Source organism: Etheostoma spectabile, unplaced genomic scaffold (assembly GCF_008692095.1).
Source record: "Etheostoma spectabile isolate EspeVRDwgs_2016 unplaced genomic scaffold, UIUC_Espe_1.0 scaffold00000930, whole genome shotgun sequence".
Classification (NCBI taxonomy): domain Eukaryota; kingdom Metazoa; phylum Chordata; class Actinopteri; order Perciformes; family Percidae; genus Etheostoma; species Etheostoma spectabile.
In genome coordinates, this window is record NW_022602667.1 from 1 (window position 1) to 27,980 (window position 27,980).

Consider the following 27,980-nt stretch of genomic DNA (forward strand, 5'->3'; position numbering starts at 1 on the left):
AAGGTGCCACCTGCTCATCAGATAAACAATCTACACACACTCACACTCCGATGTTGCAACTTGGGGGCAACTTGGGTTTTTTGTCTTTCCCAAGGACACTTCGACATGGGACTGCAGGGATCGAACCACCAACCTTCCGATTGGCATTACACTGAGCCTCAGCCGCCCATGTGCGAGCTAATATTGCGCATCTGTTAATGCGCGCTGCAAGAGTATGATTCTGTTTATTGAATGTGTTATTCGTGCAAATATAACAGATAATGTGGTTTAATCTCAGTATGATGTATATAGGGTATTTTTTTCAAGGCTTTTCCATTTTTATTAAAGTGACAGTGGATAGACATGAAGAGGGAGAGAGATGTGGGATGACATGCAGCAAAGGGAAGCAGGTCGGATTCAAACCCGGGGCCTGCAGTACTCAGCCAAACTGGGCGCACGCTCTTACTGGGTGAGCTAGAGGACGCCCCGCTATATTAGGTTATCACTGTGGCTCTGTTAAACACATTTTATTTCTCTGATTCATGGCTTCGTCCTAGGCACGCCCTCTCTTTCAGCCTTCTCTAGCTCACTCGTTGTGCTTGCAGGCACACATTAAGCCTCGTCTATCTGCCATTTCAACCAGTTAACAGTTTGTAACCTAGAGATAAACGGATTAAGGATCCTTTTTTTCTATAGTTTGTAGCTGACTTTACAAGCTGACCTCTCTATTGGGCTCTGAACCAGGTGACATCCTTACTTTCTTAAACCAGCCTCTGCGAAATGGTTTGATATTGCATTTATAAAAGATATAATATATTATATTTTATGATTTAAATTTTTTTATTTTTAGCATTTTTATTTTTTTTCATTTGTCTTTTTAAAATGAAAAAGTCAAGTGGAGGTTGCAATTTCGAGATTAGAAATTGCATTTTCTTTTTCTTTTTTAAAGATTATTTTTGGGGCATTTCTGCCTTTTAATTTTTGACGGACAGCTAGGTGAGAAAGGGGAGAGAGAGGGGAAGGACATGCGGAAACTGCCCAGTCGGACTCGACCCCCAGGCCTCTGCACCGAGGCACAAAACCCTGAAGTACATGTGCACCTGCTCCGACACTGATCCAACCTGGCCACTAGAAATGCATTTTAATTTTACTTGTGACCCATGTATTGTAAAACATAAATGGAAATTAGGCTTATTGTTTATATTGCCTTTACATTTGAAAATGTTGTCCACTTTAGATCATCTCTTTGAAAATGTCAAATTGTTTTAAAATCATAAAATTGTATAATCATTTTAATATAGTCATAGAACGCCAATACAAGTTGCAAATGAAAATGGATAGTTACATTTTAATTCATACTCAAACACATTTGTGGAAAATTATGATGCAATTATGGAATTACATTTTCAAATTCACATTATCATTTTGAATAAGTCCACTATAGGCTTCCATACTCCAAGAGAGTACAGTGCTAAAAAAATTTTTTGTTTCACATGTCACTACTATTGTCGTTTTAAAATGTTCAATATTTATTACATATCTATTTTAATTGTTTTTTAATTATGTAACTGTTTCCACTACTGGTGAGTATTCTATAATGTTGACATGTTTAAAAATAAAGGAGTTAATGTTTAAGTATTATAGTTCTATTTATTTTTTTACACACCGTGGTATCAAGTATTGAGTACTTTTGGTATTGTGACATCCTGCTACCAACAAAAGGCACAAATAAGCTTTTTGCTAACAAGCAGTAAACACTGTAAATAAACACACTAATGTAATGGTAGGTGTTAGCTTGTTGATGCTACATAGGCCTTAGCTTTGGTTGATAATACATTAACAAGTGGATTTTTTTTTTAAACTACTCACAGGGCTTGTCATTATTTCCATCACTTTAAAAACCAAAGATTCCCTATAACTTCTGACTGTCTGGCGGTGCTCCCTGTCTGAGAATATAACAAAGTGATGTGGCTGTGCCAGAGGGCAAATTGATGATGTTATGGTGGCAAAAAAATGAACACAAAATTGGATGATATGGAGATTTAATTTGATTTAACTTTACTAATGATGGGCTTATCCAGCCACAGCTGCATTAATGCACAACAGCAAAAAAAACAACAACCTTCATTTAGGCTCTTTCTCCAGAGGGGCACTCAGCCAATCAAGGCAAACAGGCTATTGTCCGGGCAACAATAGCCCTTACCTGTGCACGTCCCTGGCAGGCAGTCAGTCAGCAGGCCACAATGTGTTATTGTGCAATGCCGTCCCAACTCTCCTGCCCTCCTGAAGGTGTATTATTAAAACTCATCCTGGAGGCGTTACGTTTGACTGAACCTTTAAGGTAAACGAGGGTATTGTGGGTGCCATAAATATGCTAAAGCCTAGTTCAGCCTATCACTCTCTCTGGGAAGTATGCTAAAGTCTGGCTGGCCCACCAACCTCCGAAAGGAGACAGTCCCAAGACAAAACATTTCCTTATCATGCAGCTGTCTACACTCGTATCTATAGAGAGACAAACATTATTATACATGAACAAGTTTGGTTATTAGAGACTGGCTGAATATTCTCGTCCCCTGACCTGTGACCTATGAATGACCTGATGCTGTCTAAGCTGTCCCTTTACTCTCATCATACCACAACTTGGTGTTCCTGCAAATTCCACCACAGATATGACGTTGGTGTCACTGCGTAACAAACCTAGGGAAAAACTTGAATATTCTGTTACATAGACTGAAGAATGCTTTTTATGGTCAAAAATCCACTGTAGCATAGTGGGTAGCATCAAAGTGATGGGCCCTGTAGAAAGGCATTTTCTATGTCAGCTGTGTATGATGTCCCTGTGTATCTTTCTTTGTCATCTACAGGAACGTCTGCTACTCTCCATCCTTCCAAAGCACATAGCAGATGAGATGCTTCAGGACATGAAGAAGGAGCCCAGTCAGAAAGAGATGCAGCAGTTCAACACCATGTATATGTACAGGCACGAAAACGTCAGGTAACTGATTATCTCTGTAGGCTTTTGACATTGAGGGTGCTGTATGTCTGACCTGAACAATTTAGTTTTTAGCCTTACATTAATATTTAACATTAATTTTGTCTAGTTGATTTTTTTGATTGTTTATGCAGCAAGGGTATTCTCAAAGTGGTGTCTAGCTATGTACAAGATCCTTGAGAGGGTTCCAGAGGCTCCCCAGCAAAGTCAGAGACACCATAAATTCTTAAATCCAAGCCATTAATGTTAAGTGAACCGAGTACTAAGTAGTTTTCTGTTATCAGACGTCTGATAGATGGCAGAGAAGGGCACGCCCTCTGAGGAAACTTTTTTTTTGTATTGTAGATTTGGTAGCTCATCAGTCACAACAAGCCTAAACATAAAGGGCCCTATCTTGCACCTGGCGCAGCGCAAAGCCCGACACAAGTGTCACTGCTAGATTAAGACCGACACAGTTGTCAATTTCCCGTCCAGCGCCCGCGTTGTTTAAATAGAAAATGCTCCTGCGCCCATCTGTGCGCCTATGCACACGCTGGTCTTACAGAGAGGTGTGTTCAGGTGCAAACTTGGCGTATTGCTATCTTGACACAGCAGTGATCACGCCAAGGCCTAAAGAGCTGTTAATGATAAACAAGATAACAAGATGTTGGTGTTGAGATAATTCAGCTACTTAAAAGATAGGGTTACGATTTTTCAAGTCCGTCTTAAAACAGTAGTCAGGTGCCTATATGAACACTAAAACACTGTAATCGTTCATACTGGAGATTTATTCTTGATGTGCTTTCCAAGATAAAGTTTGTAATGTATTTTTGCATAGAGAGAGGGTTGTGGATTTTTTTCTGGTCAGTATTAACAGAAGGAATGAAGCTTCATCATCCAATAAAGGATGAATGCAAACCCTTACAGTCTCATAGGTTGTTCAGACCTGACATAAACATGCATCTTTGTTCATCCGATCACAAGTTAACAGCTCTAAATTTGTCAGTTCACACCTGTCATTAGTCTCCAAATGCGTCTTGAGTGGCCCTTTGGTATTGGATCTCACTTTCCCGCTTTATATTCAAATAAACGTGCATGATTTCTGTTTTCATAAACAGAAATACATATTTAAATGACAAATCAGTTGTTGTGTGTTTAGATAACTGCTGTTTCTCACCCAAATCATTTATTATTACAGAAACGTGTGTAAAACGGGCTTACTACAGTCTATTTCTGTGGGCCGATGGGTGTACTTTTCTCTGACGCCAGTATGTGGGTAATATGTTTGTAAATTTAAGGTTATTTTCTACGGTGCCCAGGGACTCCATATTGCAGACACGACCACTTTTGCCAGGCAACAGTGGCTCACAGAGCTTTAGACAGCCAGGGATAAGAGCATGAGGGCGGGTGTCAGATCTATACAGAGCACCGGAACAAAACAACTGACACATCACCAATAGTATGATAATAACATCCAAAACACAGGATTCAGTCTCAGTGCTTTCTACAACATGAAAAAATACAACAATGGCCAAAATAGCATACATACATCTACCAGTTGTTGTGGACACAGCCTGCGAATGAGTATGTATTTCCACATAAGCAAAGGATGTCAGTAGGCAGCAGGCGTTCCTTCAGTTTGGTCCAGGACACATTCCCCTACACGTTGCTAAAAGAATGTTGCCATAGACTACTTCGGAATGTGATCTGAGTGATCAGATTGCAATGCGTCCTGGGTGCTTCACACCTGTACTTAGAGCTGTCCACTTGTGATTGGATCACTCCGGATGGATGTTAATACTAGGCCTGAATGGGGCCCATAACACTAGCAATTAGACCCTTCCCCTGGAATGAGTAGTTAGGCACACAAATATTTGACATGGCTTGTTTAAGCTGAATTAAAAAGTTCTGTAGTGTCAACACCTGAAGCTGTGAAAAGATTAAATCAAAGTTTATCTTATCTCCGCCACCTGATGCTATTGGATTATTATCCAATAAATATTCAGCATCACTCTGCTGCCTCCTGTGTTGGCTGCTCTCGATTTCAGTGGGGTTCCCCAACCTGGCTGCTACGTAACAAGGATGCTGACTTAGCCCAATGGAGTGCAGCCAGTCAACATTTAAGATTCCAGTTTTCCAAAAAGTGACAGGCTTGTCGCAGATTCCAACAATATAGTGCTGCAACTAACTATTCTTTCCATTATTGATTAATCTGTTGATTATTTTCTTGATTGACCGATTAGTTGTTTTGTCTATAAAATGTCAGAAAATTGTGAAAAAGTTGGTCCAATTTTTACCAAAGCCCAAGAGGGCGTCCTCAAATGTGTTTTGTCTACAACTCAAAGATATTTAGTTTACTGTCAAAGAGAAGTGATGAAACTAGAAAATATTCACATTTAAGGAGCTGGATTTAAAGAAAAAGTACAATTTTCATTAAAAAAAAAGACTTAAATCGATGAAACAATTATCAAAAATAATTGCTGATTAATTTAATAGTTGACAACTAATCGATTAATCTTTGCAGCTCTATAATAATATCACTGTGCAAGAAGGTTACTGTTTATGTGACTGAACAGCAGGATATCAGTACTAATGTTCCATCTTGTATCTGTCTCTTGTTGTCCAGTATTTTGTTTGCAGACATCGTAGGCTTCACACAGCTATCATCGTCCTGCAGCGCTCAGGAGCTGGTCAAACTGCTCAATGAGCTCTTTGCTCGCTTTGACAAACTGGCTGCAGTGAGTTTCACACTGTTTCCCCACAACAATGATCTAATGACATTTACATCAAAATACAAGAAATGATCAAATATTCTTACTGTTATTTAGACACAGACATAATATCTTTTATTTGAATAATTTATCAACTACCTGAACTGGACTGAGTACAAAGAACTCAGCAGGGGCTGGCATTGTGATTGTGCTAGAGAGAGTCCGACAGAGCAGATAAGAAAAGGTGGATGACAATGAAAAAAATAGTATTTATTTGAACTACCTTTTACTGTTTTTTGACAACTATACTGCATGTTGACACACACAGACAGTGTTTAATGACAGCGGTGCTTTCTCGTTTGGTTTTAATTTTTGTTAATGAATTTATCACTTCAGCTGAGGCATTTTTTCCAAACAGGCTTAGCGGCTTGATATTTATAAACGTTAAAGTATAGATTTAATTAGTGGGGGGGTCTTGCCGGCAGTAATGTTATAGTGTTGGAAGTTAACACACAGCCCTTAACGTTACAAAACCAGACCGGGTGCCTTATACGATATAGTGCCAGGCTTTTGTGTCAGCAAAAAAAATGTCTTTTTATTGAGTTTCATCTTAACAAAATGCTCTGAGTGAATTCAAGCTAGACTTTTATTGTAAAAGGTAGACACAGAAGATGTGAAGCCAGCATCGTGCCAGCATTTATTTTCCGAAACCTTCATTATGCGGTTATTTAGTTTCAATCATATTTATTCATATTTATTGTTTTCCAAACTGCTCCAGATCCCAAACACTAAGTTTATTGGGTACCCAGCAATAAACCCCACCAAGTGTGAAGTAGAACAGACAAACGGTTCTCAAGATAGTCAAAAGACAACAACACATATTTCAATGGCAAGCCTATTTCGTTATCACAGAACAATTACGGTTGTGAGTAGAATTGGAAAAGCTGAAAATCCGCGCAGGGAGGTTGGCCGGGATGGTGGATGGGTCAAACAACACAGGACTTTCATCCTGGAGACCGAGGATTGTGTCTTGCCGTTCTTTCCGTGTTTTTCTCTTTCTAACCATAACTTTCCTGTTGTTGTGGCTGGCATGTGACGTTTCGTTTCACCGTTGTTGCGTGCCACAGAGACTGCGTATTGTGTTCCTGCACCCGGGGATCTCGTGTGTGGCGGTCCGTCCTGTTGTTGTGGCCGGCGTGTGGCGTTTCATTTTCCCGTTGTTTCGTGTCCCTGCGCCTGGGATTGCATCTCGTGTGTGGTGGTCCATCCCATTTTTTTGGCCGGCGTGTGGCGTTTATTTCCCCGTTGTTGCGTCCCCCAGTGACCGTGGATCGTGACCTGCATGTAGCGGTTTGTCCCACTGTTGTTGCGTCCCCCAGTGACCGTATCGTGACCTGCATGTAGCGGTTCGTCCCACTGTTGTTGCGTCCCCCAGTGACTGTGGATCGTGACCTGCATGTAGCGGTTCGTCCCACTGTTGTTGCGTCCCCCAGTGACTGTGGATCGTGACCTGCATGTAGCGGTTCGTCCCACTGTTGTTGCGTCCCCCAGTGACCGTGGATCGTGACCTGCATGTAGCGGTTCGTCCCACTGTTGTTGCGTCCCCCAGTGACCGTGGATCGTGACTTGCATGTAGTGGTTCGTCCCACTGTTGTGGCCGGCGTGTGGCGTTTCATTTCCCCGTTGTTGCGTCCCCCAGTGACCGTGGATCGTGACCTGCATGTAGCGGTTCGTCCCACTGTTGTTGCGTCCCCCAGTGACCGTGGATCGTGACTTGCATGTAGTGGTTCGTCCCACTGTTGTGGCCGGCGTGTGGCGTTTCATTTCCCCGTTGTTGCGTCCCCCAGAGACCGTGGATTGGGTTTTAGAGCGAGTTGTTGTCACCGTCCCGCGTGTGGCATTTGATTTCCCGGATGTTGTGTCCCTCAGAGCAGCCCAGTGTCATGGCAGTTTTTTGAAATGGTCACGTTCGAAAATCATGACATGTACACGTAATAAAAGCAAAAATCGTGACATGTACACAAACTAATAAATCAAAATTTCGGGACTATTTCACGAACAGATACACAGGGTTCATAATAATTAATATCTGTATTTTAGATTTGTTATATTTGTTCATGAATCTCTCCAGAATAAGTAGGGATCAACAGGATGACTTTACTTTTTTTACCCTTTATAACTAAATTTAGGGTATCTGCTAGTCTAAATCCACGATGTTCTACTTCCGGGATTGCTCCGGTGCCACTGGTCACCGGCCAGATGTCCGTTACCTTCTGCTTTTTTTGTGTTGTAATTTTAATCTCCGGTGGATTTATAAGGACTATGGTTAACTGCTCCTCAGATCTCTGCAGGGTAAATCAAGACAGCTAGCTAGACTATCGGTCCAATCTGAGTTTTCCAAAACAACCTATGAACGTACACATTCCACCAAAACAAGTTTGTCTGCGGCTCCGTGGCTCCGTCCAGCACTTAGCACAGCCCAAGACAATTGTGATTGGTTTAAAAAAAATGCCAGTAAACCAGAGCATATAGAGGAAGGTCTGCCAATGCAAGACTAGGTATCTGCTGACACAGAATACTGATTAGATATCAGTGCTCTCTTTTTCCCAAATGTAAAATTAACAAACTTGTGTGGAAAAGATGAATACATATATTTCCATGTGTAAAGTTATATGAAGCTTTAAACACCCTTCCATCAACATTTGGGAAATGGGCTTATAGATAAGGGTGGCACCTAAATCATGGTGGCAGCTGTCTTTGTGTTCCTGCTTATCACATCCATTTCCCGCTTTTAGTTAATGTTTTGTTTGTTTCCCTGACCTCCTGTTTAATTTTGTTAACTCACGGCTGTGTTTCGGGTCACTTGTCTTCCTTTTTTTGTCTGCCTTCCCGCCTATGTGATTACCCTCCCTTCCCTAATGTGTGTCACTTGTGTTTAATCGTCTTCCCCTGTCACAGTGTATATTTCTACTCACCTTGTGGCCTCTGTCATTTGCTAGATTTTTGTAGTACCTTGTGTGTCTCAATCTCCAGCGTTAGTCCTCATGTTACCTTCCCAGTGTTTTTGTAGATCTCTAAGCCATTTTTTGACCAGATCTTTTGCCTGCCGATTTTGTTACCTTCGCCTCTGATTGTACTCTGTACTCCATTACCTTTTACCCTCTGCTCTGAGTCGTGCTTTTGGGACCACTGTGCTATGTGCCACTGCTCTGCCTCCTACTATACCCTGCTATGCCCTGCTACGCCCTTCAGTGCCCTGCAGTGCCCTGCTACATCCTGCTATGCCTTGCTGTGCCCTGCTACACCCTGTAACGCCCTGCAGTGCCTTGCTACGCCATGAACTACAACTACTATTTCTAGTCATAGTTTATATAGTATTCATAGTATATAAACTATATAGCATATAAAGTCGTAATATTCTCTTTATTGTGACTATTTTTGCCACTGTTCATCACACCCCCAACCGGAACCGTCAGACACCGCCTACCAGGAGCCTGGGTCTGTCCAAGGTGTCTCCCAAAAAGAATGTTTTCCTCACCACTTGAGGTTTTTGCCTAAAAGGGAGTATTCCTCGCCACTGTCACTAAATGCTTGCTCTTGGGGCAATCACGAGAATTGTTGGGTATTTGTAAATTATAGAATGTGCTCTAGACCTACTCTATCTGTAAAGTATCTTGTGATAACTCTTGCTATGATTTCATACTATAAATAAAATCCAATTGACTAGATACCATTCACTCAGTGTAAATGAGTACACCCCAACAGATGTCTCCAGAAATCATTGGTCCTTCTTGAGAGTCTAACCAATCATCACACAGGTTGCTGCAAGATAATTGACAATTAAGGGTGGTATTTAACCTATACTCTCCTCCCAGTCAATGCTGACAATCATGGCACCACATGGAAGAAAAATTTCAAGTCTTTAGAAAGAAAGTAATTTCTTCACCCAAAACAAGATCAGGGCTACAAGACAATTGGTAAAGCATTGCTAATCAGTCTAAATACAGCGGCAAAAGTCATTCAAAAATTCAAAAAAGATAGACTTGTGGAACGCACTCTGAGACGTCCAAGCCTTACTTTGAAGCTAATAACTCGAGATCAGTATTTTGAGCGTGTTTGTTAGTTCATCACATTTAGCTATAGTTTTAGAAAGCCAAGCTGGTGTGACTGTTTCACTTGAAACGATTTGACGTGGGCTGCACACACAGGAGTGGGATACAAGGGTGTCGTCCACAAAAGAAACCACTGCTAAAGCCCATGCACATAAAAGCCTGTTAAACATTTGCCAGGGCAAAAGTGAAGAATATTGGTACCCATACTTTGGTCAGATGAGACAAGGGTTAATCTGTTTGAAACCAATGCAGCTAAACTGTATGGCGACGCAAGGGGGATGAGAACAACAAAAAATGCATTGTATTCACAGTAAAGTATGGTGGTGGCATTGCTCCTCTGTGAGGTTGTATGAGTGCTGCTGGTGTCGGGGATTGCACTTCATTGAGGGCATCACGAATCCACAGATGTTCTGCAAAATAGAGAATAAAAGAGCCGATGCTACCATCTCTTCACACCCTGGGTTGCTGTGCACTCTCTCAACATGGTAATGACCCAAAACATACATCCAAGGCCACTGCTGCATTTCTGAGGAAGAACAGGGTGAAAGTGATTCAGTGGCTAAGTATGTCACCGGACCTCAACCCAATAGAACACCTAGTTCTGAAAAGACAGGTTGTGCGTCATTCTCCATCCAGCATCCAGGCTCTGAAAGAGCTCATTCTTTAAGAATGGAGAAAGATAGACGTGACAGTATGTCACCAACTTGTTTACTCCATTGTCCAAAAGAGTTGGTGCTGTCCTTAAAAATCATGGAAGCCATACAAAATATTAGATTTGACAGAAGTTGTTGTAGGGGGTACTCAAACAAATGTTTAATAAACCTCAGTTTTATCAAATTTCAGCTAATTGTTATTACTGAGAAACGGTTACAAATCTTAGTGTTCAAAAGCAGTATATTTATTTACGCTGTATACTGTATTTAACCATTCCTTCAACATTAACACGTTATATCTCATTTGTTTAATCCAGAGACATCATTGGTTAAATGTGAATGGCATACCTTGCTTAGGCCACTGAAATGCACCTGATTGGAGGCTGCAAAGGAGCCATGAGCTGTTAAGACTTTACTGATCCTGGAAGGGATTGTTACATTACACACAGGCTTGAAATACACTGACATTCCCATGACATATACTTGCACTGATGGAGAGATGTCATAGTGAGGGGGCTGCACATGACAGCTGCCCAGAGCAGTTGTGGACTCAGTAGTCTTGCATTGCCAGACTTACCTCCACAGTGCTTTGGCTAGTCCACACAGCATTCTGGGATGGGAGAAAATGTTGCTCTGGTTTATTGGCATTTCTTTGATCCTGTTGAGTTATGTTATTCTGTTGTTGCAGCTAACGTTGTGTTCAGAGGAATAAGTTGGTGATGGAGATGAATCATCTTTTAGCCGTTCTTGGCATATTTATTTCACGCTGCGGACACATCAGCCTCACGGTCAGACAGCTTCTCTCTGAACTACGGCAAAACAACTGGAACAAACAATGACGCAAACGCGCCCTCTATAGCTTGCACAATAGCGCTTCCTTGTGGTATAAACATTTACACAATATGGAATAGTACAGCATCTTATTACCTAATGAGCTCTCTCAGTTTACCACGCAGAGATCTGTGGAGCAGTTAAGTATAGTTTAAAATTCCAACACAAAGAAAGCAGAAGGAAATGGACAACGGCGAAAAAACAAGCATCTGGCATAATTTACTGCAGCACCGGAGCAATGCCCGAAGTGGAACGTTGTGGATATAGGGGTTGGTACCTTGGTAACGCTTCTGACTGCACCACTCCTCCTACCACCAACAACACCTAAGAAATCGGTCTCCCGCTTTTGGCTGCTACCAAGGACCTTAATGTAAAAACAAAAAACAAAAGAAGGAAGGGGTAAGCCCTGTCTTGTTCCCCTTCCAAGAGCAAAATAATCAGGAATTAACCCGTTAGTTGCACTGCAGCCTCTGAATGCTTATTCAGAACCTGAATCCACTTAAAGAAAATGCTGCCAAACCCATACATTTCCAAAATAAATGTGTCATGTCATAACGAACTCATTTTCGGCATCAAACGAAATAGCAGCTATAGGGGATTGTCCATCAGCTACAGACCATGCAATATTAATAATAACATTTTGTATGGCCTCTGAGTTTTTGTTCCCTGCACATTCTGATGCTCAGGTTGGTTCAGCACTGTCAGCCAGGTTATTTCACATTCTGCCTCAGTGGCTAGTGAGTGTTGTGTAACATTGGTTAGATGCCTGCCGCTGCTCGGTTAAGTGCACTAACTTTACCCGGCTGGGCGTGCTCCACTCGTAGAACACTAAGTGCTTGCAAGGTCAACATTGCTAACTGACAAAACTAGCGTGATTACTCACCGAGGGGTGCAATGTTTTCTGCATGCTTCAGTGCAGGAAACATCAGGCGTCCCTGATAGCCTCCGTGAGTAATCCGCTAGCTGCGTCCACACATGGCTCTCATCTTCATGAATGTATTAGCTCTCAGATCAGATCAGTGTGGACTGGAGCATGTGAAGGCATCTCGCAGGTGAGAGCTGCCTAGCTACCGACGTCATACAGTTGACACTGTGTGTTTTCGAAAGGAACTCTGGGAGATGAGGTCTCTGAGGCCCGCCTCCAATTACATCTTGCCCCCAAAGCTACCGCTAGAAACAACATAACTCAAATCTTGCAGACTACAACTTGCCGGTGACTTTTTGCCTTTTGATATTCTTGTCTTCCGCAATGGTTCTCCTCCAAACTTTCTTAATGCTAGGCCTAAAAACAATTACAAAAAAATGTCAAAGGTCATTCCTTCTTTAATTTCTATAACTGCTGAAAAAGAATGATGTAGATATCTCAGTCTAATCTTCTAATCAATCGCTCTCTCTAAACATTATCTACCCTGTCAGAAATATCACCAACTGAGGATCAAGATCCTTGGAGACTGCTACTACTGTATCTGTGGGCTGCCAGACTACAGAGAGGACCACGCTGCATGCTCTATCATGATGGGTCTGGCCATGGTGGAGGCCATCTCGTGAGTACAGAGATAACTGGATGAAGCTGGCCTGTTTTAAAGATCAGTCGGTGTCAGCTATGTTTTGATGTGATCCAGAGGGTTAGTCACTTTGTCCACAGTTTGGAATTGATCACTCTGGTGGGCTATTATTGACTCGCTGTGAACCACAGAAGTTCAAATCGATTCTAATGAAACATTTTGGTCAGACTCCATACAAGTGTGTATGAAAGGATTTACTTTACTTTTGATGTGCCTAAATAGGGCTCGAAAGTTTGGGCACACCAGGTAAAATTTGTATTACTGTGCATAAAGAAGCCAAGAAAAGATGGAAAAAATCTCCAAAGGCATCAAATGACAGATTAGACATCCGTATATATGACACAAAAAGTTAGATTTTATTTCATCATTTACACTTTCAAAATAACAGAAAACCAAAAAATGTCATCTGCAAAAGTTTGGGCACCCTGCAGAGTTAATACCTTGTACCCCCCCCCCCCCCCCTTGGCAATATCACAGCTTGGAAACGCTTCTTGTAGCCAGCCAAGAGTCTTTTGATTCTTGTTTTAGGTATTTTCACCCATTCTTCCTTACTTACTTACTATTTAAGTTTCAGTTTTCTAGACAACTGGTTAGAAGAACCCATGGTGCTGACTGTTGTGGCAAGGCCAGATGAGTCTGGGCATTTAAAACCTTAAGATTGACATCACCTGGTCTTTCCAGACGATGATTGGAAAGCTGAGACCTGACAGTGTCATGGATTGTTCTCAAAGGGGTTGGTGCATGCTAGAAACTCTGCAGGGTGCCCAAATGTTTGCAGACGCCATCTTTTTGTTTTCAGACTTTCGAGCTCAACTGTATATTAGTGACAGTGTTTTCCATAGGTTGAGAATGTATTTGTAGCGTCATGGTAGATGTGGCTTTCTTCTATTTTTTTTTTTCAAAAACAGGTATGTCCGGGAGAAAACTCAGACAGATGTTGACATGCGGGTTGGAGTGCACAGTGGTACAGTCCTGGGGGGAGTGCTGGGTCAGAAACGCTGGCAGTACGACGTCTGGTCCACAGATGTCACTGTAGCCAACAAAATGGAGGCTGGAGGGATACCAGGGTAAGAACATTCTAATCTAGTTGGAACCTTACTTTTGGTCACGTTTTTAAAAAGGTTACTTGAATCCACTGTTGGAGCAATGTGTGCACTATTATAACATTTTTAAAATGATGTCCACAACGCTATTCTAAACGGACTAGTATTACCAGGGGACCTTGTGTGATTTAAAAATTACCCAACCACGTCTGTGTTTCAAGCTGTATTTTACTCCGGATACTGACATAATTCAAAAAATATGTCGAGGCTCTATCAGAATTTTCATCTATAATTGCCAATCCTTAGCACAGAGATGCCGATTCGCACAGAATTATTATTCTGACACAACCTGTGTTTGTCGAAATACGGTAATTTGCTAGGAAGGCAGTGCATTTCCTGGTTCTCTCTTTAGTCCACCTCCGTTGCCACTCTACTCTAAGAAGAGTCATAAGTTCCTTCCTAAAGATGCCGCGGTGTTCTGCCAACCAGTTTTTCTCATCGTTGTTTGCCCACTCTCCCCTGAACTGCCGCTTAAAAAGTTGGAGTTACTTTCTCAGCTGTTTGATCTTTTTATTTGTGTACTGGCCTTTGTCCGGTCTTAAGTTTTGGATATATCTACGCCGGCCTCGGGGCTCTGTTACTGGCGCGAGCTACGAGCATGCATGGAGACGTTTATGCTTTGTGGAGCACCAGAGGGTGTACAAACAAAATAATATGGGAATAAGCAAGAAGTAGTAGAGAAGAAGAGAGTGAAATTTAAGGAAAGCAGGCTGCCTGGTAAACACATCCATTATAAACACTGACGTACCACAAAAACATTACAATTATCTACTCTAATCAGTAACGTGGCTGTCGTTTGTCTTCAATTTGAAATGACAGCGTGCCTGTAACACTGTTTTTTTTCATGAAGCTGTTTTTTCCCCCTATATCTCATGTTTTCCACACTCTCCAGCAAAAGGTTTCTTCTTTTTTTGCCCAACAGGCATTTAATGGGCATGCACCATGCGCTCAGGCCCTGTTTGTGGAACTCCTCCACCAGTTCTACTCAAATGTCATGAAAAATGAGAATATACTGCCACAACTTAACATTTCCACTCTGTGTTGCACTTAAGTCCCAAATGTTTACACTGTGTTCATTAGGTAGAATGTTTCAATTTATCACTCTGTATAGGAGCATCAAGATGACTAAATGCACACAGCAACATTATACCACATATTCAAATTATTAGGAAATGATCATGTCATAAGGACTATTCACGGCTCAATGAAATCCACAGAAGCACTTTCTGTAGATTTCATGTAGTTGTTAGATCAATGATTTGTAGATTAATCACCTTTGTATGTGTGGAACAGTCGCGTCCACATCTCACACAGCACCATGGAGTGTCTTCATGGTGAGTTTGATGCTGAGCCAGGGAACGGAGGTGACCGCTGTGACTACCTGAGGGAGAGGGGCATCGAGACTTACCTAGTGGTTGTTCCTAAAGGACCTGTGGGGAAGAATGGCATCAATGGTGTAGTGAGTCAACCCTGCCACACACCCACACTGCAAATATTTGGAAATTCAAATGTTGGTGTCTCATTCAGCCAGAAAAATGTTACATTTAACATCACATTGGAAAACATTCTTGTTACTCAAAGCTATATTTGAATTGAATATAAAAATGTAAGATACTGTATGTCCAGCATTCACAATACATGCATATGTTCAGGAATGTAAAAAGAAATAAAGAAAAATGTGACATTACATAATAATCACTCATTATTTCCTGTTTGCTTGTTTCACATTAGAAGTTGTCTGTTACCTCTTCCAATGGAAACTCCCCACTCTTGATCAACACCACAGAGTGTAATGGCAGTGTTAACACAGCCTGCACGACACCAGAAGAACCTGAAGAACTGGATACGAGGGTAACCAAGAAATCACTTCTTAGATTAGAATTACACTTCCATCAGGAGAGACTTCATTTAAAGAGGATGTAATTAACATGGTGCATATAGTAGGTTGATATGTAAGTCTTTGGCAATTAGACTCCCTCGCACTGTTAAATTTATAAGCGGTATAAAGGCTATGTATACAGGGCCTGAAGTTAACTTTTTTGATTTAAAAATCCACCTGCCACAGTCACTTTTTACCAGCCACTTTTTTGCCTCATAAAAGAGAAAAACAGGAATTGCTGTATCTCTATGATCCTATCCTGTCCTATTCGTGGTAGCCTACTCGTGGAAATTGCGCCGTCTTGAGCCTGGCCAGGCTAGAACTCTCCCCAACCAGATCCCATCCCTCTGTCTAGAGGAGATGGGAAGAGAGAGAGAGAGAGAGAGAAAGAGATCCATCCCTCTGTCTAGAGGAGGTGGATGAGAGAGAGAGAGAGAGAGATATCCATCCCTCTGTCTAGAGGAGATGGGAAGAGAGAGAGAGAGAGAGAGATCCATCCCTCTGTCTAGAGGAGGTGGGTGTGAGAGAGAGAGAGAGATCCATTCCTCTGTCTAGAGGAGGTGGGTGTGAGAGAGAGAGATATATCCATCCCTCTGTCTAGAGGAGGTGGACGAGAGAGAGAGAGAGAAAGACATAACCATCCCTCTGTCTAGAGGAGGTGGATATGAGAGGAAGAGAATTCAATTTTATTTATATAGTGCTTCATCACAACAACAGTTATCTCTTTGCCTATAGCGGTGTAACTAAGGGATGGTTCAGGACTCTCCTGAGCCAGCCCTAACTATAAGCTTTATCAAAGAGGAAAGTCTTAGGCCTACTCTTAAATGTGGAGACGGTGTCTGCCTCCTGAACCCAAACTGGAACCCGCCAGGATTTATGACTTTAAATTTTCTAAGCACATTGATTAAATGAGACTGAGATGATCTTGTGTTCAATGTTGACATTTTGTCCTAAAGGCGGGACAAGGTTAAAGCTCATGGAGTGTCCAAAATTTAAGGGGTGCATCCTCTGCACAGTGTAAATGTGCGAAGGAAATGTCATTGCTATTAGATTTGAATATTTATTCTGTACTAGGTGAAATTTGGGCTCAATTGTAACATTAGTTATTAACCTGTAATAAACTACTACATCTACTACAAATTTCATGAATATCTGGCACATTGGTTTCTTTATCATGAAACAAAGTGTTCAAGTGTAAATGTTTAACAAAGGTTTCTTACTGTGGATTGAAGTATTAGGATGGACAAGATGACTAACATAATTGCTGACATGGCATTGATATAGTAAATACATATACAAAATTACATTACAAAAATGTAATATATGGGTGTACCATTCTCCATTTTTTTCTTTCTGGGACTTCAGGTGGTGAATCCATCTTTCCCTAACCCTCGGAGAAGGTTGCGACTGCGGGACCTGGCTGAAAGGGTGATTGATGCTCAGGAGAATGAACAGGAGCTCAACAAACTGCTTAATGAGGCTCTGCTGGAGAGAGAGACAGTCCAAGCGTAAGTGAACTGTAATCTTAATTTAAGCTGCAAGCAGCGATGAACGGACCCTTGCACTCTGCGCATATCGGGGGTGCAGCCAGCTCCTAATTGTTGCAGCTGTGTACTTTCCTGACTATTGGACCCTGCATGCACAAGTTAGACTTAAGTTAGACTTTTATGTAAGTTTGGACATGAAGCATACCAAATCTCATATGTCTAGGTGAAAGGCACTGCAGAATCTACTTTGAAATTTCTTAGGGGGTGCTATTGATTGCGCCAGTGAAATTCTATCCAGAGTAGCCCTATCTTTAGATAATGAGCTTTGGAGGTGTTTGGGGCCAGGTACAATAACTTCGGTTTTGTCTGAGTTTAAGCTTAGGAAATTGCAGGTCATCCAGGATTGTCTGTCCTTAGTGCATGTTGTTGGGCAAGACACTGAACCGTGAATTGCCGTTGATGCTGCTCCAGCGGTGTGTAAATGTGTGTGAGTGTTTATCTGATGAACAGTTGGCAGCTTGTATGGCAGCCTCAGCCAGTGTATGAATGTGTGTGAATGATGAATGGTTCCTGTACTATGTAAAAGCGCTTTGAGTAGTTGTTGGGACTTGAAAGCGCTATATATGAACAGTCCATTTACATCGACATTTTTTGTAACATGTTGCAGGCATCAAATTCAAAACCAGTGAATATTTCAGTTTGAACATTCAATATCTTGTCTTTGTAGTGTATTCAAATGAATATACTGTAGGTTGAAAAGTATTTGAATATCATTGTATTCTGTATTTATTTGTGTTTTACACAATATCCAAACTTCATTGGAATTGGTGTTTGGATTGAGGTCCCTCAAGATTGTTTAGACTTGGTTTGAAATCCTCACCAAATTGTTGGAAGTGAAAGACAGAGGACGGACAATGACTTCATGTCCTGTGATAAGGTCCAGGAATTTTAGACTGAGACCCATTCAGCCCAATATTATTTGTTCTAGGAGATGGATCAATCCTAAATGGAATAGATAAGCACATAAGAAGTTGGGTCCAAACTAGTTTTAATGATAGCCAGGCAAATCTTTTTAAGAGGATGGATGAAGGAATAAAGAGGTGCCGTCAATTCAAGAGTGGGCTTGTGAGATGGCAAGGGTGGCTGCTTTTAATAAAAGGTGTCATACAAGTGGTTTTCCAGATTAGATGTCTTCATGGAAAATAGGGAAAGTACTTAAACTTTCTGGAGGGCTCCTAAGAAGCTTTCTGCTGGAAAGAGATGGATGGGTTTGTGGTGTTGTCATATGTTTATTTGGTTTACAGTTAGTTATTTTGTTGTATGTATTTTGAAAAAAATTACAAAATTGTTTATCACATGAAAAACTGATCTTGTTCTTGTGAACCCAATATTGTGTCATGTCTCGTGAGCTAAGTGTCTGGTCACATCACTAGTACAAAGTAAAGTTTTTATACCCAGCCGCGCAAAGCAAAGTAGCGGTTTACTCCCAAATTTGCACCAAATGCAAAAGACCGTGTTGTGTTAGGTCAAGTAGATTGCATCAGTTTTCAATACATTGTAGCATGATTTTTCCTAAAACAAAACTGTGACAATATGTGTTGTGTGTAATGTAATACCAATATTTAAAATTTGATATAAGTGCTGAGGTTCTCTTGTCTCATCAGTCTAAAGGGAAAACACACCAACAGGCTCTCCTTGAGGTTTGTGGATCCGGACCTGGAGACTCGTTACTCTGTGGAGAAGGAGAAACAGAGCGGAGCTGCCTTCTGCTGCTCCTGTGTGGTCCTGCTCTTTACTGCAGCTATGGAGGCCCTCATAGACCCCTGGTTAGTGTACAAGGCCAGGAATAATCTCACCCTTTTTTAAAAGTGTGGGTATGTTCCATTTATGTCCGGCTCTGGCTGAAACACATATCCAAAAAGCAAAATAAACAAACCTAAGCTCACAGTCTTTGGACACAAATTATAAATTGGCAACATTATCTCTTTGGTTAAATTTATTTACTATGTATTGTTAGTGGTATTCTACTATTGGGATCTTAAATGTTTTTGCACAACCCAACTCACTGCAATATTGCTCTCTTCAGTATTGTTTTCTGCCTGCATGCAGTCCAAGAATCTGGACTGGTTGACTGCTACCATGATATTTCTCTGAAAGTTTTTTTTGTGTGTTCATGTGTTGTGGAACAGGCTGACGGCAAACTACATAACCTTTGCAGTGGGAGAAGTCCTCCTGCTCATCCTGACAATCTGTTCTCTGGCCGCCATCTTCCCTAGAGTAAGTTACAAAACATTTTTATTAGGGCTGTCAACCGATTACAAAATTATCTTATTATATACACTACCGGTCAAAAGTTTGGGGTCACTTACAATTTTACAAAAAACAATGCAACTGATCTTAGCTGGTATTCTGTCTATAATGAAGTGCACCCCAAACTTTTGACCAGTAGTGTAAATATATAGTATATATCAGTATTTTCCATGAGAAGCATTTAAATATGGATTGTGGGAGTTGAGTAAATTAATGAATAGACAATATTAGGGTTGGAATCGAATATTCAACTCCATTTCAGCTCAGTGTGACAGTCTAGTCTTGTGCTGTCATTTACAGTATGGTTGAGATTTTCTCCTCTCCTTTTGATTTCTGACACACACACCCTTTGCGTTGCAGCGTAAGGTGCAGTGATGAATTGTCAGTCCACTAACTTTTTGTTCTCACTACCAATACTAGCTGCTCCGTTTCAACAATGTTCTGCCATAAGCTGAAGTCTTCTGGGCTAATCTATACAGTGCAAACCCTAAAACACTGCTATCCTTTACATCTCTTTTTCCATCGAAGAAATATCAGTCGAGTTATAACCGAGCAGTCTGATGTGTGTAGAAGCTACTGTGGAGAGTTGTATGTTCGGTGACATATGGGGTCAAGGGGCATCGTAAAGCGTGATTAATATGCTATACTTCTTTTGACTTAACTATCACTGGTGGGTTAATAAAAATATTGGTAACACCTAAAAAAAAATGCATTCATTGCACTGCAACATTACTACTTCCTAACTAAAGTCTTAACTAATATAGGTAAAGTTGATTAAAAAAAAAGATCATGGCATTGTGTAAAAAAAATTTGTTTTTGTTTTTTGGCGACGATAAACTGGCCCAGAGGGAAAGCCTATCTACAAAGCAATATTTAGCGTTAACGAGGTAACTTCAGGTTCAACCCAGGGTTTTCTTTATCATAATTGTGGATCACTTGTTACTGGTTTAAATTGCAGCAGTAACTAATGCTGAACACCAAACCTGGTCATGAGCAGGTTATGTTGGAGATAGAGATCAACTTGTGTAAAAGCACCGCCTACTGACCAATCAATACTGGGTTGATAACGATGTCACCTTTCTTAGAAGATCAGCTGGACCTGTAGAGAGAGAGTGAGAGAGAGAGGTGTGCTCATAAAAGGAAAAACATTTAGAGACCGACAACCCCGTTAACATTCCCTGATGGGTATCTTTTATGAAAGATATAGATTTTAAGCGGAGTGAATCACCTATAGATGTCTTTTACAATGATAAAAGTACTGATTATTGAAATGGAGTCTGGTGGGTTTGGTGATGGTGATTTTGCCCTTAAATTAATAAATATAAAAACATATTCAAATGTTTGCTGAGTGAGTTTAGCCTACGGGATTTTGTATAGGCTATATGTCGGCTTCTTGAGCTGGGTGTTGCCAATGAGCACATCGGTATGAATTATATTTTTATATTTTGCATTTGCTCTTAAGATCGCTTACCACTACCAGGGTTGCAATGAAAATAAAAAGCTAAAGCAACGACAGTTTATGGAAAACAAGCGTAATTATGGTCAGATATTGTGCCTGGCTGATGGGAATGTGATATTGCTAGTGATCTAAAGATAAGCATTGTGATTTACACATTTACAGCGAGATCAGTGCGACTGACGCGTTTGTTGAAGTGTTTGTGCCACGCTGTGTGATACGCAACATTGAGTGACTAAGTTTCTTTTTGTTAATTAGGACACACCTGTGCACAATAATTATTTAAAACAACACATTTACTGTGGAGTCAAGCACAATATTGTGTTTGTTCACAATAGTCTGATGCTGGTAACTCAAAATGTAACCAGCGGATCTGCTGTGCTGTGGCTTATCAGTGACTTTTTCACTCCTATTCCACTTTTTTCAGGTTGAGGCTGTATTTTTTGGCTCATCCTGACTATCTTATGATTACAGTTTTTTTTAGTGCTAAACCACAGTGAGCACAACTGGAGTCACATGTGCAAAACTCTAACTACAGTCTCCACTGCAGCAGTTCACGTGGACCAAACTCTAGTTTGTTTTTCATTGCTAGAACACAGTTTTCAAAACTCTACACACTTACGGCTTTAACTACAACGTGTACAACACTGTGGATTTACATCACTTTGTTTAAATGTTAACACACTGCTGTCAAAACTGTTAACCACACATTCAAAACACAATACATTTTAGTCTGGTGCCTATCACACACACTGCGGATTGCAATTCCAGCTAAAAGACTAACCAGGTGTCTTTTGTACACTGTTCCGTTTGAGAGAAACAGGTAAAAGAGCAAAGATACCAATATGTCCATGTCAGATGTCTGAGGTAACATACACAGCTATAAAAAACAATCTTACAATAGTAAAACTGCCTTCTTACTGTTTTCAGATAGTAATGTGAAAGCAATGGAAACACAACATTAATCAGTATTTAGAGATGATGCAGACGTCCAGTGTGATGAAGGAAACTTGCTGCATGATACTGGAGAGAGGCAGGATTAGTCACACTGTTCTTTGTTACTGTTATGCACCATTCATTTGTTTCCAGTAATGCCATAAATTACTAGAGACAAAATACTATATTGAAGCAAACTGCTGATTTTCATTCCTTCTTGTTTACCTTACATAAAAATTTGTATCTTGTAAAATCTATAAATTGTCTTTAAAGAAACTATTGAGCAGTGGGAAGTCACTCAAATTATTAAATTATTTGTGAAGATTAAAAATTTGTAATTTCTGTGTTAGTGTTTGACATTAGTGTTTTTACTCTGTGTGTTCTGAGTGACAGTGTGTGTTATCTCAGCGAGGAATGTTCTGAGTGTTTGGCAGCACTGAGCCTGTTTTGAGACGTGTGTTTAGAGTTGTGTGGCTTGGAATGAGTTTTGCAGGAGATGTGAACTGTTAAGCTCAGGTGACTTTTGGTAATGCAGACTGTAGTTTGAGTTTTGCACATCTGGCTTCAGTTGTGTAATTAAATGCAGGAATCAGTGTGTGTGTGTGTGTGTGTGTGTGTGTGTGTGTGTGTGTGTGTGTCTTTGTGTGTGTGTGTGTGTGTGGGGGGGGGGGCTAACAACTGCAGCACCTACCAGAAGGCCTTTTTGAATATATGGATATAATATTTATGTGGATAAACTTAAAAATGTGGGAATAGCACCGATTGAAAACAGTTCTTCCCTCTGTATTTCGCTCAGAAATGTGGACGATGTTTAACAGAGCAGCAAATGGAGAAAGATTTGAAGCTCTTGTCAATCGGAAATTCACCAAGCCAAATGTATAAGTCCTATCACATAACTAAGCACATTGGCTGAGACAAGACAAGAAGACTTACGTTTTGATGTATAATTTGTGCATGACAAGTAAAAATTGTTGGTGTGGGAGAAAGAAATAAGGTGATTTTTTTTATTAATGATTTTTGTTTTTAGTGACATCATCAGCCACTCTAGCTCCTGCAATACACACCCATTCTAAACGCAGAACAATCCTGAAACAAACACTACACTTAAACAGCTTTTTTTACAAAAACTGTAAACAATATCTAAACACTGAGCACACCATGACTACCTGAATATTTCGTGAATGGTTTAAAGTTTGAATCACGTTTTTATGTAAAAGAATGTAGGAGGAGATACGTTTTGAAGCAGAAGAGGATTTAAAAAAAATTTGAAGCCCGCTCTCATTGACCATCCATCCATCTTCGTCCGCTTATCCGGTATCGGGCCGCGGGGGGAGCAGCTCTAGCAGGGGACCCCAAACTTCCTTTCCACATTAACCAGCTCCGACTGGGGGATCCCTAGGCGCTCCTAGCCCTCTCTTTTTTGTCACAATGGTGAGATAAATTGAATGTAATACCGCAACCGCAGCTCCGATTCCCCGCTCCATGGTCCCCTCACTCGCAAAAAAGACCCCAAGGTATTTAAACTCCTTCACTTGGGGTAAGGACTCATTCCCTACCTGACTTTGTTAAAAAAATATTTAAAAGCTTAATTTTCTTTCAGATTTTTAAGCAGTGCAATGCATTTGAGCGTTCAGATTTTTCAAACAACTTGTTTCATATTTCTGCATTTTCATCATGTTTCTCACAGCATTTTTAGTTTTCTCTACTTATTCATAATTTCAGTTCAGAAAGTAGATTCAGACCTTACAATGTTCTGTATCTTTTGGCAATATTGAACTTTTTAAGTCAATAATTGTTTGGTGTCTACAATCTACATAATGTTTTATATTAGGGGTTATTCAACTTTTTTAATCAAATTCATACTAATTAAAACCATTCCCGCTTTTCCAACTATCCTCACTACTTCACGTTCTTCTTACCCATTTTAATTTAGTTTAGCAATTTAGCTATTCAACATTCACCTGCATTTTCTGCAGGTAATGCATTTTCAAGGTTTTTTTCTTCTTCCGTTCTTCCGCTACTTTTTGGCCTTTTCCACTTCAAAATGTTTCTCCTCCTATATACTTTCACGTACAGATTGCATTCAAACTTTAAACCATTCACAAAAACTTTAGCATTAGGCTATATCCCAGCAGTTTTTATATCTGAAGTTTTTTTTTCATTACTGTATAATTTGTTTAATTTTTAATTTTAATTTTTTAAATAATTTAGTTATACACCATTTATACATCAAAATGTAGGGTACCTACTTTCAGCCAATCTGCTCATTTAAGTGATAGGAGTTACACATTTGGCTCAGTGAGGTTTCAATGACAACAGTTCCAAGCATCCCTCCATTCAAAGCCCAGATTAAAAATCCTTGATATTTCAGGAGGAAAGAACAGAACCATTTTTTTTTTATTGCTGATATGCGTCAATTTTTTAATTATATAGCAATACGTTCGCAAAGGCCGGTCATTTCACTGATGCAACCTATAGTTTGGGCTTTTTGAGCCTTCTTTTCACAGGTCTGTCCCTCAATGGCAGATCAGTCAGACACAGGTAATGTGGTCATTTGCTGAATAGAAAGATCCAAACCTCAGCTAATGACCACATCTCTGAGATCAAAGGGGTCTCCTCTCTGTTTACTGATTAGACAGACCTGCAGTTCTTCTTACCATGGCGCAGAACTTTTGCCTTCTGATGTCAAAAGCTACATGTCACATTTTCTTTTGCTGAATTCGAACAAAGATCCTGTTATATTATGTACTATGTCAACCATTGATTGCAGTTGATAACACAGTGTCTTGAGATGAGCTAAATAGTGAAGTATGAAACACACACACGCACATTGTCATTTGTGATTTTCAAAATAAAAGTCTAAGCTGGTAACTTCATAACAGGGGACTTTTATTGTGAATGATGTATTGTAAGTTAAACTGTTTTACACTAGCTGCTTTGACCACTCAGGCTCATATGGTGAGCTGTGTACACAGTGCTGGAAATGCAATACGTGGATGGCCTGGTAGATTGTATGAGCTCATAATCACACATTATAATCAGTGCTGGGGTAGTAACTCAAAAAAGTAATAGATTACACATTACTTGTTACTGTAAAAAAAAGTAATGCCTTTCTTTACTACTTTCTTTATTACTCGCTGTTGAAAGAAACTAGTTACACTACTAGTTATATTACTTTTGAATTACTCTGTAACATCAGCTGAGATGCACCATAACTTACTTGCCAAATAACAATATAAAGGTAAACCTCATGTGTGCCCATATCAACACAAATTTGTATTATAATGAGGACATAGACAAGATCTCTCTTTTGTCTTTCAATTTTATTTATCCATTTCTGCAGGCAGCCTTTCTCATTTGTTTCAGTGGCAACAATGCTAATTTTATTTTTTCTCCATGCGTCCCATTATTTGAATTTACCACCATTGTAATTTGTTCTCTTTTTATCTTACTTATATTTTGGGTGCTTCTTGTTTTACCGTCAACACTAGATTGGTGCATTTTTCTGTTTGGTTATTTCTATAGAATGGAGATAATACTATGCTTGCAGAGAGATACAAATGTTAATATGCAATACCATAGCAGTTTAGGATGAGGCTCAGCCTCATCCTCATTAAATCAAATACAAATTTCTTAGTCCCATACAAATATACAGAATATATGTAGTGAAATGCTTTGTCCACTGTCTTCATTGCTGTGCAATGTGTAAATAAGTCGTTCAGTATCAGGATAGCTTGGGGATAAAAACTTTTCCGCACCCTCTCTGTGTTGGCCCTCAGGTAGCAGTAACATTCCCAGAGCGTAGGGCGGAGAACAGGTAGTAGTTGGGGTGACTAGGATCTCTGGAGATTTTCTTTACTCTGGACTTCACTCTCCTGATGTATATTTCTTCTAGGTTGGGTAGTGCTCTCCTAGTGGTACATTCAGCTGATCTAACTACTCCCTTTAGGGCTGTACAGTCTTGCTGAGTGCTGTTTCCATACCAAGCTGTTATATTCCCAGTAATAATACTTTCAATGGTGGCTCTTTAAAAGTAATGACTGAGTTAGCCTAAGTACAAGCATCTGAGGTGAAAAAGACGCTGCCGTGCCTTTCTCGGGGGGAATGGCCTGGGTTTTTTATTTTGAGTTTATATCTCTAAACATTGATACGCTAAGGTGCTATCCGATTGTTTAATTCATGATGCGAAACTCCCCCCGGTCCCCACTACATTGGACTATTATCCTACTGCGCAGCTGCGTGTGTTTGTAAACAAACGGCTCAGCATGCGGTAAGCTGGAGGCTACAGACGGTTGAAAAATGAAGCGAAGCTACCGAAGTGGTTCTGAAAAAAAGAAGCGGGAAGAAAGCAGAAAGTTTTTAGCAAAGGTATCAACCTTTTTCACGACGGCTACTGACAACACTAACATTAACGTTACTAAAGAGCAGCAAGAAGCCGGGGCTTGTGCTAGCAATGCTAACATGATGAAGAGTAGTGTCAGCCCAGGTTGCTCTAGCGATGCGGGGGCTACATACAAGACAACCTTACAGGATCCTTCAAATGGAGATGGTAACGGAACTGCTGCTTTCACTGTCCATGATGATAACTATGGCAATGACAAAGATGGTGACACACATAATACTCAGCAACTAGACCCCGCAAATAGCAGTCACCCTGATCAATGTGTTATGATTGAAGATGATCCAGCACTCTGGCCAAAACAGCTGTCAGACAGAGAGCACCTGTGTTTGCCTTAGGCCTCAAAATGACTAAATCCGCCCCTGCGTGTATGATGGGCTTATGGTGTTGACATCACATATGTTTATTTGGTTTATGGTTAACTATATTGGTATTATTTTGTTGAATGGTCTTGAATATTACTACTATATGCTCCAACTGAGTGAATGTGATATCCTCTTTGATGAAAGTGCAAAGTAGTTTCATGATAAAGTGTTTTTGTGTGTCCTACTTCGTCATGGAAATTCAGATTGATATGCAGAAGGCAGGCCAGTATTGACTGCTGCTGTAAGCTCAGGTCGATCAGAAACATTATCAATCGAATGAACTGGGAAAATGCAGTCACTGTAAATAATGCTCAGGGCTTATCTGTACTAATCAATATCACAATATAAGCCTACAGTATATTTTCCATCACACTCTATTAACAGTGGCACATGTATAAATGTGATCAACTTCATTTTACACTGTTACCAGTTTCACGACCTGGCTCAGGTGGTCCTACCAAAGAGGGACATAACACCATGTTAAATGTTTAAATAACACTTTAGCTATATACTAAATGGGATGTGGAAATCAGTGGAGTCAGTGGTGTAGGGTGTGCATGATTGACAGAGGTGAGTGTGTGATGGTGTTGTAAAGGCCAAAAAGCATAGCAAAAGGCCAACCTAAAGCAACATAAACAAACCAAAAGAGAAACCATGGAGAGTTGGAACAACAGAAACCAGCAGCAAGCAGAGAGAGGAGAGTTGCACTGCTGCAAGGTTTAAATAACCTCCAGGTTACCCTAACGAGCACCTACAGAATTAAAGGCCATTTTTGAAACTGCTAATATACTAGCAGTGCCTACTATTGTATTCCCCAATACAAAGCCCTGGAACAGTCACAACAACCACGGCTTGCCGTTGTGGCCAACAACTGGAAACGTATTTTCATTTCTGTCAGCTGTTTTATCACTAAATTCCCTTCTGAAACTTTTATGCAAGAAATCAACTATGTAGAGCAAATATGGGGCAAATTGCAAATGTATCCATTGTTATCAAGTTGAGAAGCTTACACTGACGCAATAGCCATGGTGCTTGTTGGGGTCGCTGGCTTGCCGCCCAGCCTGTCCACAGTCAAAGACCCTGCTGTGAGTTGGCTGGAGCTCCCTCAAGAGGACTCATGGATAGAAGCGTTCATTTCTCAGATTGTTTAACATTATACAAATATCTATTATAAGAATTAACAAAAACTTTGTTAACACACCCGGCCACAGAACAAGCAGCGG

At 40.5% G+C, this 27,980-nt stretch overlaps 1 protein-coding gene across 1 annotated transcript; it reads left to right on the plus strand.

Annotated features, from left to right (window-relative positions):
• Nucleotides 1-2,810: 2,810 nt before the first annotated feature.
• Nucleotides 2,811-19,568, plus strand: LOC116674642 (adenylate cyclase type 3; the record flags this gene model as incomplete). Its single annotated transcript, XM_032507012.1, has 9 exons — nt 2,811-2,974; nt 5,577-5,688; nt 12,674-12,801; nt 13,731-13,889; nt 15,219-15,384; nt 15,657-15,776; nt 17,170-17,312; nt 18,956-19,117; nt 19,481-19,568. Coding segments are annotated over exons 1-9 (1,242 nt in total), but the record flags the coding sequence as incomplete, so codon positions are not given.
• Between the last annotated feature and the right edge of the window lie 8,412 nt (nt 19,569-27,980).